The sequence below is a fragment of the Oncorhynchus gorbuscha genome, linkage group LG18 (assembly GCF_021184085.1).
Source record: "Oncorhynchus gorbuscha isolate QuinsamMale2020 ecotype Even-year linkage group LG18, OgorEven_v1.0, whole genome shotgun sequence".
NCBI lineage: Eukaryota > Metazoa > Chordata > Actinopteri > Salmoniformes > Salmonidae > Oncorhynchus > Oncorhynchus gorbuscha.
In genome coordinates this window covers 49,205,660-49,220,399 of record NC_060190.1, presented here as the reverse complement: position 1 = coordinate 49,220,399, position 14,740 = coordinate 49,205,660, and the positions used below count along the sequence as shown (strand labels likewise).

At 43.5% G+C, this 14,740-nt stretch overlaps 2 protein-coding genes across 4 annotated transcripts; both read right to left on the bottom strand.

Moving 5' to 3' along the window:
• Positions 1–3,575: 3,575 nt before the first annotated feature.
• LOC124003768 (transmembrane protein 240-like) lies at positions 3,576–7,936 on the bottom strand. 3 transcript variants are annotated; one of them, XM_046312331.1, is made up of 5 exons: positions 7,710–7,936; positions 7,226–7,569; positions 6,833–6,939; positions 5,095–5,303; positions 3,761–4,059 (listed from the first exon to the last, which is right to left on the bottom strand). In XM_046312331.1, exons 2-5 carry the CDS (start codon positions 7,280–7,282, stop codon positions 3,884–3,886), a joined length of 549 nt encoding a protein of 182 aa, XP_046168287.1. In that variant the 5' UTR covers positions 7,283–7,569; positions 7,710–7,936; the 3' UTR covers positions 3,761–3,883. The 3 variants fall into 3 exon arrangements, with proteins under 3 accessions (XP_046168288.1, XP_046168287.1, XP_046168285.1); XM_046312332.1 differs by lacking the exon at positions 3,761–4,059 and adding an exon at positions 3,576–3,745 and having other exon boundaries at positions 7,226–7,936; XM_046312329.1 differs by having other exon boundaries at positions 7,226–7,936.
• Positions 7,937–10,079: 2,143 nt separating this feature from the next.
• On the bottom strand, positions 10,080–14,669 carry LOC124003936 (RNA polymerase II subunit A C-terminal domain phosphatase SSU72). Its single transcript, XM_046312589.1, has 5 exons — positions 14,355–14,669; positions 13,382–13,525; positions 11,699–11,838; positions 11,385–11,503; positions 10,080–11,003 (listed from the first exon to the last, which is right to left on the bottom strand). The coding sequence occupies exons 1-5, from the start codon at positions 14,432–14,434 to the stop codon at positions 10,902–10,904; spliced, it is 585 nt and encodes a 194-aa protein (XP_046168545.1). The 5' UTR covers positions 14,435–14,669; the 3' UTR covers positions 10,080–10,901.
• Between the last annotated feature and the right edge of the window lie 71 nt (positions 14,670–14,740).

Sequence of the window (14,740 nt, the reverse complement as noted above, 5' to 3'; positions counted from 1 at the left end):
GCCTCAAGGCCTTCCTCAGATCTTTTGTGAATTAGCACCCTTATGTAGACAGCTCCACCCACATCCATTCCATCGAATGGGGTTGGAGTCGAGGGGAAAATAACGAAGTGTTACCAAAAAGAACAATATGCATGTCATAAATATTCTAATAAAGTGTGTACCTAAAACGTATTAAACACGTCTGTAAAACCAAAATGAGGACATCGACCCACCCAAGCAGTTTTCATAAGTCATTGGGTACAGCGCAAGAAAAACGTCTTGAGTATCTGAAATGGGGGCATTCATTCATGTTCACATTTACAACCTAACACACACAGGCATTTCATCATTAAGTCCTTTAGGAAATCATGTCTGGAGGGTGAAAATCCCAAAACATTCTCTTTTGCTTAGAGTATTATTTATATCACCTCCCCGGTCTGATATCTTGACTTTCTCTATGCCACAAAATCTAAAGGAAGAAATGTCATGTTTTTGGTCATTAAAATGTACTGCGACCGGCCAATCCCTGTCGTTTCTCCTGATTGAACATTTATGTTCACAAATTATGTTTGAGAGAAGAGGTTTTACCTTCATAACACAGCCACATGGGCAATGAATCATGTAGATAACATGGGTGGTGGAGCACGTAATAATGTCATTTATTTGGAACCGTTTTCCTGTGTGTGGGTGGCAGAGATATTCACACTTCATATTGTTGCACTGTGTGCATCCTCTGCATTTATAGCTACCATTCAGAAGAGAGCGTTGAAGAGCCTGGCACCCAATGATTTATGAAAACTTGCTTGATGGGTCGACGTCCTCATTGTGCTTTTACAGATGTGGTTAATACGTTTTAGGTACACACTTAGAATATTTATGAAATGCACATTGTTATATTTGGTAACACTTCCCTTGACTCCAACCCCATTTGATGTATGGAACGGATGTGGATGAGGGTGCACTTTTTTTTTTTACTCACAAAGCTCTGACGAAGGCCTTGCGGCCGATACGTAAAGCTTATTAAAGAGCAGTGATACTTTCAAGAGCAGTTTGCGGGTTTCTTTTTTCAGGGTTTCATTGTCATTGTAAAAATGTGACCAATAAATGCTGATATCATGGTGAACTTTACCTTTCATCTTGAACATGTGTCAATGTTAAACCCCAGTTGTCCCTTTTTAATAAAACCAACATTTAATCTTTACAACACCAATGTTTGGACAGAGATGGGGATGAGAGGCATGGGGGAGGTGCAGGGAAGAGAAAGGGGGTCAAAATTGAATGAGTACATTCCACTCCCTAGAGACAAATGAAGGAATTCATTCGGAATCCCAATGTGTCACAGTAATTGTGACCGAGTTCTCACACAGCATCACTCTCCAATGCCATGACAAGGGCATGTTGCACCTACTTTAGATATTAGTTAATAATTATAAAGTGGGTGGTTCGAGCCCTGAATGCTCATTGGCTGACAGCCATGGTATATCAGACCGTATACCACAGGTATGACAAAACATGTATTTTTACTCCCCTAAATACGTTGGTAACCAGTTTATAATAGTAATAAGGTACCTCAGGGGTTTGAGGTATATGGTCAATATACAACGGCTAAGGGCTGTGTCCAGGCACTCGGCATTGCGTCATGCATATGAACAGCCCTTAGCCATGGTATATTGGCCATATACCACACCCCCTCGGGCCTTATTGCTTACATATACCACAGGAAGTGCCTTTCTAAGCTACCATGATGGAGGCGCTCTACAAATGGCTGTTCAGTGTAAAGTGTTTTGTCAACTATATAGAGCTCCTGAGTGAAACTCTCAGTCTTGGAATTTCGTCTCCAGGTTTCCATGGTGATGACCCTTTGGACAAAATATCAAAGAAATTCTGTAACCTGTAAAACACACACACACACACACACACACACACACACACACACACACACACACACACACACACACACACACACACACACACACACACACACACACACACACACACACACACACACACACAAACTTTACTCATGGTTCTTCAATATTAACACATTGCATATACTGTACACACCACACAGTTAGACAAGCAGGCAGCATATCCGTCCTCTTACCCACCCCTAATTATTTATAATTCCATTCCGTCCCCTAGGCCCCCTTTTAGTACAGTTTTTACATGAAAAGTTTCTACAATAGACACAAAGTACAATACATGACCAAAAGTATGTGGACACCTGCTTGTCGAACATCTCATTCCAAAATCATGGGTATTAATATGGAGTTGGTTCCCCTTTGCTACTATAACAGCCTCCACTCTTCTGGGAAGGCTTTCCACTAGATGTTGGAACATTAGAACGGGGACTTGCTTCCACTCAGTGTTCGGGCACTGATGTTGGGCGATTAGGCCATGCTCACAGTCAGCATTCCAATTAATCCCAAAGGTGTTTGACATTTTACAAACTGATTTGTTGGAAAGGTGGCATCTTATGACGGTGCCACTTTGAAAGTAACTGAGCTCTTCAGTAAGGCCATTCTACTGCCAATATTTGTCTATGGAGATTGTGTGTTTGATTTTATACACCGATCAGCAATGGGTGTGGCTGAAATAGCCGAATCCACTAATTTGAAGTGGTGTCCACATACTTTTGCATATATAGTGTACCTCTTCCAATACACAAACCCCTGTCAAAAAGAAACAACCTCGAGCAAAATAAATATTCTAATTTCAAAACTGACATCTTCAGGCAAAATAAACACATTTTTCTTCAAACTGACAATACACCCTATCCCCACTTCTAGCAAAATTGACATTCTAAAACTAAATATATAATATATATAGCTATTTTGAAAAACAAACACACTCTGGAAAATTGCTTACGCCCTCCTAAATGGATTCTCATTAACTACAATCTTCTTACATAAAATATGGAGGGTGAGGAGTGCACTGTGGGTAAAGACCATGGGGTCACTTGGGAAAGTGCTCTATCCAGTGTCCATAAGAAACAGTATGGTTTGAAGGGTATATCTTGAATAGTCATTGTTTAGTTGCCTATGCGGCTGAAGTCTGGTTAGTCAGTTGACAGCAGGTCTCAGTCTGTCTCAGCCAGTCCATTGCTCTCAGAGGTGATGTGGAATGGGGTGGCCATTGTGCCATGGCTCTCAGAGGTTACGAGGGCTGGGGTGTCCAATGTGCAATGGCTCTCAGAGGTTACGAGGGCTGGGGTGTCCAATGTGCCATGGCTCTCAGAGGTTACAAGGGCTGGGGTGTCCAATGTGCCATGGCTCTCAGAGGTTACGAGGGCTGGGGTGTCCAATGTGCAATGGCTCTCAGAGGTTACGAGGGCTGGGGTGTCCAATGTGCCATGGCTCTCAGAGGTTACGAGGGCTGGGGTGTCCAATGTGCCATGGCTCTCAGAGGTTACGAGGGCTGGGGTGTCCATTGTGCCATGGCTCTCAGAGGTTACGAGGGCTGGGGTGTCCAATGTGCCATGGCTCTCAGAGGTTACGAGGGCTGGGGTGTCCAATGTGCAATGGCTCTCAGAGGTTACGAGGGCTGGGGTGTCCAATGTGCAAAGGCTCTCAGAGGTTACGAGGGCTGGGGTGTCCAATGTGCAATGGCTCTCAGAGGTTACGAGGGCTGGGGTGTCCATTGTGGTACAGCTTCTGCTTAATGTGCACCATGTTCCCACTGGAGTCCTCCAGCTTCCTCAGGTGCACCCGTCTCCCCAGGTCTCTCAGGTTACAGAAGCGGGGAACCCATGACCAGGAGAACACATCTGGACACAGTAAAGGAAAGAAAGTAGGGGGCCGGGAAGACGGGACATAGACAACATTAAATGTGTGATTGAAAGATGAAGGATTTGTCCTCCATTTAATTTGTGTGCGAGTGTGCAGTTTGTGTATGTGTGTGTGGCTCATGGGTGTGGGGTATTTATATCTGAGAATGGAGGTGTGATCCAAATTGACTCATCTAATTTAAGTCTGGGGACACCATGGGCTGAGAGACAGGGGAAAAAGAGCAGGGAAACGGAGAGCAGTGAGTGGAGAGCAGAAAGGAGAGATGGAGAGAGGATGAGACATCTCCGCCATACTAATAAAGCCCGCAGACGTTTCACAGGAGAGACAGGCGATGGGGGAGAATTAAATTACATGAATTTGATTGGTGTGATGGGAGGGAGTTGGAAATCGAGAAAGACAGGGAGAGAGAAATAGTGAATTTTAAGCGTGGGAGAGGGATTCAGAATCTGTACAGAGGAGAGAGAAATCCCAAGACACTGAAACATTGCAGTAGGTCTACTCTGAACTCACAGTTTTAAAACTACGGACAATAAAATGAACGCTGTTTGTGTGCACATGCAAGTGTGTGCTTGTGTGCAAGAGAGGAAATATCCATTTGAAAATATATGATTTTGAATCCCTATACTGTATATGACTCATTTCTGCACCTCTTTGCCAACCACCCCCATCTCTTCCTACACGACAAGCAGCTCCGGGTGTGAATTATACTAATCCCACAACTGAATATAGAAATATGAAGAGAAAGATCTACACACAGGAAACACTGTGACTAGACTAAATGAGAAGAATGTATGATGACTATATCAGTGCCAACAGTTTCATGTAGAAATCTGAGGGGTAAAGAAATCCTGCTGTCCATACCTAAGCCTGAAAACAATGCTGACCTCAAATGACATATAGAAAATCAAAAGAAAAACAGCAGCGAGCTGGGGAAAAAGTAGGTCGATGGCTGAGTCACACATAAATGCAATCGAACCGTAGACAGGTTTACACACTGTACTGTAGTCTCTGGAACTGAGGCTCTCACGACACTGCAGTTTTCATCAAACAAAGCTAATCCAAAGAGGTTTAAAAGTTGAGAGATCATACCTCTGCACCTTCAGACTAATTATTCTCCTGTCTATTCCCTCACTCACCCAAAGAGCATCCTATTTCCCCCCCACCCCATGAAGATAAATCTGTATTCCTTAGTAACTTTCTACTGCTACTGTTTTTAAACCCAGAGCTCCTCCAGTGTTGTGTCAGCATTTTTGGACCAGCTCCCCATACAAAGTGTCTCTCTGCCTCTCAGAGCCTTCCTGTGTGGTTGTTCCTCCTGCTTACTCACCATGGTGCTGTTTGGCCCTCCAGGCCCTGAGGGCAGCGTGCAGCGCCCCGTCCAGCCACAGCAATAACCAGCTGAGGAGGAAGCCCAGCAGCAGCCCCAGCATCAGGTCCAGCTCCTGCTTGGTCACGCTATCACTCACAAAGTAGTTCTCTGCCGAGTCTACCAGAGACTGGTCCCCATCGTACGGGATCACATAGTGGACATGGTGCCTGAAGCCCAGAGGGAGGGGACACAGGGAGAGGAGAGTAGAAAAGAGGAGACAATGGAGGGAGATGAGGAGACGGGAAGAAGAAAGGAGGGAACGCAGGACACAGTGGAGAGGGAAGGGAGGAAAAGGTGAGGGAGGAAAGCGAGAGAAGAGAGGAGGGACGGGAGGACAGAGTGGTAGAGAGTGGGGAGAGGAAGAAGTAGAAAAGAAAATGAAGAAAAAGTGCATTGAGGGAGACAATTACATAAGGAGGTAATTAGATATACCATATATAGAGCATACTGTATATGGTTAGGCTGTGTGTGGTTCCATATGCTTTGCTGTAGTGCTTTGGGTGAGTGAGATGGATGGGTTGGGTGGGTGTGCTGCTGTCAGCCCCATCACTGAGAGGTGAACAGCTGCAGCTGGAGGACAGCACAGGAAACGCATCACTAACAGCTGGCCTCGCTGCCCCATGGGAGTTGGGGTGCAGGGATGCATGTGGACCAACTCCCTCTCCAACTGGGCTGCAGGCATCGCTTCCAGTAGAGAGAAACCATAGCAGCAAGAAGAGAGTGTTGAGGTGAGCAGAAAGGTCAAGGGAGAGAGGTATGTGGCAACAAAAAAGGAGGATGTGGAGTGCACAAACAAGTGGGAAAAGGGAACCTAAGGAAGCATGTGAGAGAGTGAAAGATATTGATATCCAGAACCCTGACAACTCATTAATACCTGGGAGATCTCAAAATGACTCTCTCTTTTTTCCTGTCTTCAGCTCTATCTCACTCAAACACATGATTAAATTCACAAAGCTTTAGTGACATACTCCCTGCTGCTCTCCTACACTGTCTAATCATCTCTCTCTCTCTCTCACTCACTCACTCACTCACACACTCACTCACTCACTCACATCCCATAGCTCATAACAGGTCTGAGTGGGAGGGAGGGGGAGGTATGGCTGTCTGCAGGAGTGAGTAATGTTGTTCACAGGAAAATCAACCCACCGACAGATACAGTTGTTTCCAGTAACATTAAAATGATTGAAGTTACATTTTTTTGTAAAGCCCCAAACAAATCGTTTTTCATTTTATTTAAACTGTCAGTGATGACTAAGATGTGGGCCTAAGGAGTAGACTAAAAACATAACAGGTGACCTGTGTTTCAATGTGACTCTGTCACACTGTGGGAATGTTGAGCCAGAGTCATTTCCATCATGGGCAGGAGCATAGTTCAACTTAGGTCACAGCTGTTCCATACATCATTGATGTGCAGACTGTAATTAGATGATGAAAGTGATAGGAGCTAGACAACATGCAGAAAACACATTATCTCAGATGCTTTACATCACTAGTTCACCAGTGATCAAACCTCTGAGGTGAGTCAACAAATACAGGAGTCAACTATGTTTGTATAACAAACAACATGAAATGACGATGGACCATTGCCATAAACAGTGCACTATACATCACCTGAAGTTTCAAAGCAATGGTTTACTCATGCTCTTGTTTTTGCACAACTTTAAATTGCATAATTTAAAAAAAAAGTTGGTTTTACCTTCCACAGTTGCAATGGCAGACGCGGTCCTCCCCTCGTAAATGTGGTAAGATGTAGTTGTGAAAGCGGTCGAGTAGAGCGTTCATGTCCGTTAGACACGCTACTGCCTGAAAAGAACCATAGAAGTAAACTGGGACAAAACGAGCTACATTCCCATAACACCATATGTTGCCAGACTTCTCAAGTTAATGACAAACAAAAATGTCAATTCTAAAAATTCACTGACTCCAGATAAATTGTTTTCCAATTGACAGTGTGTTTATAGATTATGTAGCCGCGTGTAGCTAGGCCACGTTGATGTCTAGGTTTATTGAAATATCAATTTGACAGCTTTTAAAACGTCACATTGTTACACATAAGGGAGAGCGGGAATGTGCATAACGGTGTTCTTACCATCACAAGTGAAGCTCCCAAAATCATAAAGATCATGGTGGTTGTGGCCATTTGCATCCAAACTTCTTAACAGCAGTTTCTTTCTCTCTCACCAGAACTGTCCAGTGGTACCTGTTCCAAAAAACAACACTCTGTTGGAAGTGAAGGCGCTCATGGATGCAGAATCAGTGTCAAACCCCCCATCCTTGCCTCGTCTATCCAATGTTCCTTTCTCCGCGACATGAGGAGATGCGGATCAGTCTCTCTTTCGCTCCCCTTTGAAAAGCACACTGTGCACTGGCGAAGGTGGTTAATCGAGGTGCGTTCAATGATGAGGAGGCGTGCTGCGTTGTGAAAGCTGTAGCCTATGTCAGAAATGAGATTGTTATTAGGCAATTCCAGAGCACCGCAACACAGAAGCTGGCAGGATGAGGTCGCGATCCATGCGTTGTTGTGATGACTGCCGCCACTGCACATTGTTCCTGGTGTAGCCTAGCTTATTTACCTAGACGCATCCACTAGCATTAGGAAAGGAGGTATCGATGCATGTTTTCTTCTCGTATCAAATCGTTTTCCGTGTTAGCTCCCTCTAGCAGTTGCTTGTTTACTGTCATGCTATCTATAAATATATTATATATATATATATTATAGTCCAACATGTGCTACTTTGGCGCAGCTGAAAGAAAGAACGGTCCCTCCTTGTGCATTCCAGTATTTATTTAGCTGAGGCATTTTTTTGAAAGGCTATATCAATTTCCGCCCGTTTGTCTTTAGATAAATGAAGCAGTTTAGTAGCCTAGGCACGCCTATTCATAGGTCAAGGTTTGAGCGTATGATAATGATGATGATAGCATGCTTCAACATTAATAAACAACGATTGATATAAACGGATATGTACACTTCTCTATCTCTCTCTCTCAATCTCTCTCTCTCTATCTGTCTCTCTCTGACGTTGCAGTTCAAATAATGTATGCCGCACCATTCTGTGGGGGCTAGGCTTCGTTTGTGACAAAATTAACTGTATTGCTTATGTCTATCAGGGAAAAGCAAGCAAGAGGAAGATGAATTAGGCTTGAGTGGATTGGGGCCATGGGAATGACAGCTCGTTCAATAGGCCCGGCCAATAGGGATTAATAGAATGTCACAAATGTAAATTATTTTTCTTAATGTTGTCCTGACTCTCAAACCTGCAGGAAATCCAAGTGTCACAGTGTCCTTATAAGGGTGCACACATAAGCAACATGGACAGCACCGCGACCAGTGGATGTGGATTCAGCACCACGGTCGTGGACAGCACTGCAGTCAACTCCAATATGAGCCAGATTGGACCTGTGTTGTTGATGGTGTGGCTTTGTAGACAGAAGGCCTGTACAGTGACTCTCAAAGTTCTCTGTTCTCCCCACGCATGTAAACACATTGGATTGGTTTAGCATGGGCTATGGGAAGTCCGAGTTTCCACCATATTTCGTATGCCAGTCACGTGAAATCTAAAATGTCACAGAATCAGGTTCATTAAATAGCCTATGACAAACAAAAAACCCTGGTCCTATAGTCCTATTGTAGCTCATGTATGGCAAGGACAAAGTCATTTATCCATGTATGTTACTAGAGATGACAGAGGGAGGTTAGGATATGGGACTGTCAGTTTAACCCTCGCTTTGTCTCTGGGGAATTTCCTTTTAGCATTAACCATAAATCAGTGACCTTGCAGCCCTCCCATCCTTCCCTCTATCAGTATAAACAAACTGCCGCATCAATCAAATCATACTCTCTGACATTATTATGTTCCATGTGCAATTCAAGGTGAGCCAGGCTACACTGTGTCCCAGCCACTCAATTGTTTCTGTGCACTGAATATAACAATTGTATTGCTTATCATTAATCAGTGAAATTGGAGTAAGATCAGGACAGAACAAAATGTTAGTTGGGCATGCTGACAATGTCTTAGGTAAGTGATTAAATGGCCTAGTAGGGCAAAACACATTTGAAATGGTACACATAGTATCATGTTGCCATATGGACATGAGCAGATGGAAGAGGATACAATTGATTCTCACTGCATTCTTTATGAATGCTGTCATTGGGGCTATAGAACCTTGACAAGGTACATTTGTTGATTAAAATCTTCCAACTGCATGCAGAGAGGCGTACGCAGAGCATGCGCTGACCAGCAGGCAAGTGTCGTCACTGACATTTTCAACATATCCCTGACCAGGTCTGTAATACCAACTTGTTTTAAGCAGACCACCATAGTCCACAGTCCACACCCCCATCCACATCGATGGGGCTATGGTGGAGTTGGTCAAGATCGTCAGTGTCCACATCACTAACTAATTAATATGGTCCACACACCCACACAGTTGTGCAGAGGGCACGACAGTTGCATCACTGCTTGGTAAGGTAACTGCAAGGAACCCGACTGGAAGACGCTACAGTGTTGTGAGTACGGCGCAGTATATCACTGGGGCCGAGCTCCCTGCAATCCAGGACCTCTATACCAGGTGGTATCAGAGGAAGGCCCAAAACATTGTCAGACTCCAGCCACCTAAGCCATAGACTGTTCTCTCTGCTACCACACAGCAAGTGCTACCAGTGCACCAAGTCGGGAACCAAAAGGACCCTGAACAGCTTCTACCCCCAAGCCATAAGACTGCTAAATAGCTAATCAAATGGCTACCTCAACTACCTGCATTGATTTTTAATTTTTTATGAACTCTTGCACTGACACTTTATCCCTACCTATATGTGCATAGCTACCTTAAATTACCTCATACCCCTGCACATCGACTCAGTACTGGTACTCCCCGAATAAGAGCTTCTGCTACTTGACTAAACTGAGAAAAAAATGTGCAACACTAAAAAGGATAGTCAATTATTCAAATGTTTTTCTCGACATGTTTATTCATTCATTGGATTCATATGTACATACAGAAATATTCAGGCACTATGGACTGAGTCCTCAGCTTGCAAATAATTACAATGTTTTCATTCTTTTCAATTTACAAAAGAAAAAAATATTCCTCCCTGAAAAAGGTAGCAAATCTTGTTTTTAAATATGAATCATACATAACGTAAATTAAGAGGGCAAAATGAGAACCTTGAAGTCTCTATTTGGTTGTTCATTATATAGCCCCCTATTTAGATTAATTCCTAATTAACTACTGGTACACACTCAGATAGTCACACATTCATACCTAACCGTCTCCACTCTATCCCGTAAACACTACTACTCTCCACAATAAAGAGTAAATGTGACAAAGTATACTTAAAATAAAAAATATATTCATTTTTTAAGAGGAACTCAAATCAATGTTGCTTTGCAATCCACATCACTGTGCAACACTTGAACAAAAAAATCCTCCTTTGGAGGTAGAGGATTTTGACAAAAGAGGCATTTCTCTTTGTGGGGAGGCGGGTCAGTGGTTTCACTATAGAATGGGGGAGGACTTTGGACCCACCTTGGCCCCAAGGAGGAAAGGCAGAGCAGGAGGGAGGGATGAGCCTGTCCACTTAATCGAGAAAGCAGAAAGCAACCATCCCTTCACCCTCGGCCCTGACCAACAGCAGAGATTGAGCATTGTGTAGGTCTGTGTGAAAAGTAATCAGTAAGTTCATACGGAAGTGCACACGAGCCTGTGTATAAACGTGCATGTTTGGTCAGGGGGCGTATGATATTGCAGATTTGGTAGCAGGCGCATCAGTAGAAGCAGACTGTGTGGAGGAAAGGCCTGTTGCTCTTGTCCTCAAACTCTTGCAGCAGCTCGTCCATCTCGTTTTCCATGTCATCGGTGTGCTGGATCTGAGACGGGGAGAAGGGACAGTCTGAACACAACACCTGCTACACTGGGCAAGGCAAATGCATCAAATACAATTTAAGTCCCAGTTTAACAGAATCACAGAGACATACCACTAACTCATGCACCATTGCTAGCTCTCAACACAATCATCCCAACACCACAAAATGCCCCGTGTACCATCTTCAATTACATGTACTGTATGTCACCAACATGTATATGAGCAGAGCTCATTCAACACTGTAGAAAAAAAGACCACCATGTACCCCAGGAGTAGAGTCTCTGACTCCCCATTATACCATGTTCCTATAACAAAAACTGGCATTCCCTATGACAAAGTAACTGTGTGATTGTAGCTGCGTAGGGATGGGCAGACAGACACTCACACACTGACACAGCTCACAGATGAGGAAAGCCCCCAGTGTGGCCTCCTCGTGGTTGTCCTGGATGTCCACGTTGATGACGTGAACCGGTGTGAAGGTCTCCTGCTCCCTAGAGCTCAGGTCTGAGTGGGAGAGTAGTGATAGTTGATCAACATGTAGACAGATTGGCCTAGCGCTAGACTAACTTCAGTTATGCATGCTTTCATGGAAGCGTATTCAATACGTCAGTTGCATTTCACATGCATTAAACCCCATTTACAACAGTTCATAACTTGACATGTGAATCCCTCCACCATTCTGGTCACCAGTCCCCTCACCCTCCAGCACTTGGTCGTAGACCCTCTCCTCACAGGTGATGACCAGGTCAAACTGGTCCTTACAGCTCTGGAAGCGTTCCGGTCGGGACTTAATCCGCTTGTTGCGGTCCAACATGTGCAGGATTCCATTCTGCGTGTATCTGAGGTGCTGAGGGTCAAGGAACACAGCAAGACGAGAGACCACACACAAGACCTCAAACATTAAGGGATCTATGAAAATATATCTAATGTCTCAGATTGACACGCCAGTTAGACAACACCCTCTAGAGGCCAAAACTCATAAAAACACATGAAAGACATTATCTTTGGAAGTTGAATAACTTCAAATAACTGGCATCTAATAAACTACCAGTACAGTATTCTAGATAAACTCACCTTCCTCACCTAACAATTTTACATTTGGAGAAAATATGCTGGGTTTTGGAAGAGGGAGATGAAGTCCAGAAAACATTACAGGAATGATCTCCAATCTTTGCCTGCACTGTAAGGATGGGTGTCAACTCTTGTACACTCCTAAAATAGGGACTTGGGAAGTGAAAGGAGTGTTATTAAGTCCCCACTAACAATTCATACCCCCCCCCCTTTTTTTTACAAGCATGCAGATATCTCAGTTGTCCTAAAATGTTCAGGGGTACAGCTAAAACACAAGCGAGCATACCTTCTAACACAGAACTGTCTCAAATACTTCAGTCTTATTCTGAATCCCAAATGGATTGCTAGCCCCTACCCTGCTATGCACTTCAGTAGATGTGATAGGATTTTATTGGCATCTACAATATGATAATAGCTCCAATGTTCACCTTCCTGCTTACACCTATCCACTTGATTCAGATCCCAAGTGTAGCAGTAGGAGTCCATTTAAGGTTGAACCATGTGGGCTCCAGAGTTATATGAATTGATGCCTTTTCAAAGATAAGAACTTGGCTTCAATGGTAAATTTATTTTTCTGAGGAGTTTGGTTGAGAGCCCTGTAGTGGAAGGAGGGGGTTAAATTATTTACACGTGGAAGCATATACTAAAACAGCACAGAAGGAATGAATGTTCACATTCAACAGTAGTGCCTTGCCAATTTACAATGCAAGATATAAACTACACAGACTAGTAGTTGGGTCAAATACATAGTGCTCAACAAACCAGCATTGATGTTTTGTTTAGTCTACATCCTGGTCTTGATATGGAAAGACCCGAGATATATTCATTCCCTAGATCTTCTGGTTTCTGGGTCCAGAAACAACCTACCTGGGTATAGAGGATAAATGGATACTTGTTTACATGAACCTGTCAAAAGTGAAATCTTTCATGCAGCCCACTCATTAGAAAAAGCAATGTGACAGCATGTGATAAATCTCACAAAAAATGTGAGGACTAGCCTGAGTGCCAGTCTGTATGAGCCATCATGCAAACTCCCATGTCATTCACTGTCATGACAATGTTTGGCTCGACAAGTGCAGCAACGGTGTTTGCAAGAACACAAACAGATCTGGGATCAGGTTAGAACATCCTTTACTACAAAATCACAAACTTTAACATGCACCTCCATGTTCAGTGACCCTTCATGTTTTCATTCATATAATTTGGTATATTTCCAGTGAATATTAAGAGAACAACTCACTGAAGAAAGGAAACATGGAAGAGATGGGGCTGTGTTTAAGGTGTGTGTGAATGCAAGTGTGCAGGGGATACAGCTCCTTGTCCTTGCGGACCAGGTCGTTGTACATCTGTTCATAAGTCGTTTTGAAGTCATACACATTGGGCTTGTCCGGTGCTGGACCAGGTAGCTTCACATGGGACCCTGTCCCAAAAGAGCGCACGTCAAAGCCACGTTTGCTATAGAAACGGAAAGAAATAGAGATTGAAACGGGAAAATATGGTTACTTTCAGACCAGCACATACAATGCGAAAAGCATAGACCACAGCAGGGGAAATGCGTGGATGTCATCATCAATGAAGTTCTCATTACAAGAGCCATATTGCAGGAATATTCTGTAATGACCCAATAGGCTCTCCTTACCTTTCTTTCCATCAGTTTTTTTTAACTTAGCGAAATGACAAATTAGTCGTAAGATGTATTATTTTAGTGTTACCCTGCCTAAAAAGTTACTTCATTTTGAGGCTGTTGGGGGACAATTGCTTTTATGATCCTTTCATGGAATAACCCAGAACATGAAAGTAAATTCTATGTGATGCATAGCAGGTCTAACTATTTGTATCAATTTTTTTCTAATCATATTTTTACAATTTCAGGTAATTGACTGGTTCGTTGCCTACCTAGTTCTAACCAGCTTGTTCTAGTTACTTCCAGCTAGTGACTGACGGCTTTGCCGACTGAGTTAAAAATGCCCTACTTCCGGTAGTCAACACCGGCGAGGAAAAAATTAATTCGCCCTTTCTCCATGTGTGACACTCGTAATTAGTTGAGCTTCATAAAGACCTATACGTCTCAGTCTTGTAAAATATGGAAGTTAACCATATTAGTGTAATAAAAATGCGTCGACCCGTCGTTTGCCGCAAACAGACTGCGGTCGGCGTAGCAAGCCTGCATTGTTGTGTGGAGGAGGGTGAGCTCTCAACCAAGTTTTTTTTAAAGTAGGCCGCTGAAAATCAAAAGTTGCGGCTTCGTGGCATGTCGTCGTAGTTTGTCTTCCAGTAATGTTACCTGAGGATGTTGTGCGCTTCCATGCTGCGGTTCTGGTTGCTCGAGCACACCACCGCCACGCGCAGCGGGTGGCTCGGCATTGCGAATGCTATTTTTCTGAAAGAACTAGCAATCGAATGTTAAGAAAGTACTACACACAACTCGTTTAAACGTGGTACAAATGTAGCTATCACAAAAAGACTGCAGGGAAGACCTTCGTTTTAACTAACCAACCAAATACAACAGGGTATATATAAATGAGTCAAAGCAATCGGATAACCTTCTTTCTGTGAGCCTGTTAAAATGGCGACGGGGAGTTTTATCCACAAGGTTTTACAGCTGATGTCATATGGGGGCAGGGCTTCACACCAAAGCCATTTATGCTGCATCCATGACGTCATCATAAA

What these genes read in the sequence shown, in the direction of transcription:
- LOC124003768 (XM_046312329.1), bottom strand. Translation starts at nt 7,282, where the DNA reads ATGCAAATGGCCACAACCACCATGATCTTTATGATTTTGGGAGCTTCA. An exon ending in TGCCATTGCAACTGTGGAAG is followed by an intron (nt 5,304 to 6,832) that starts GTAAAACCAACT and finishes TCTGGGCTTCAG; the next exon opens with GCACCATGTCCACTATGTGA. An exon ending in GAGGGCCAAACAGCACCATG is followed by an intron (nt 4,060 to 5,094) that starts GTGAGTAAGCAG and finishes GGGCTTTATTAG; the next exon opens with TATGGCGGAGATGTCTCATC.
- LOC124003936 (XM_046312589.1), bottom strand. Translation starts at nt 14,434, where the DNA reads ATGCCGAGCCACCCGCTGCGCGTGGCGGTGGTGTGCTCGAGCAACCAG. An exon ending in GTCCGCAAGGACAAGGAGCT is followed by an intron (nt 11,839 to 13,381) that starts GTATCCCCTGCA and finishes TCAGCACCTCAG; the next exon opens with ATACACGCAGAATGGAATCC. An exon ending in CTACGACCAAGTGCTGGAGG is followed by an intron (nt 11,504 to 11,698) that starts GTGAGGGGACTG and finishes TCTCCCACTCAG; the next exon opens with ACCTGAGCTCTAGGGAGCAG.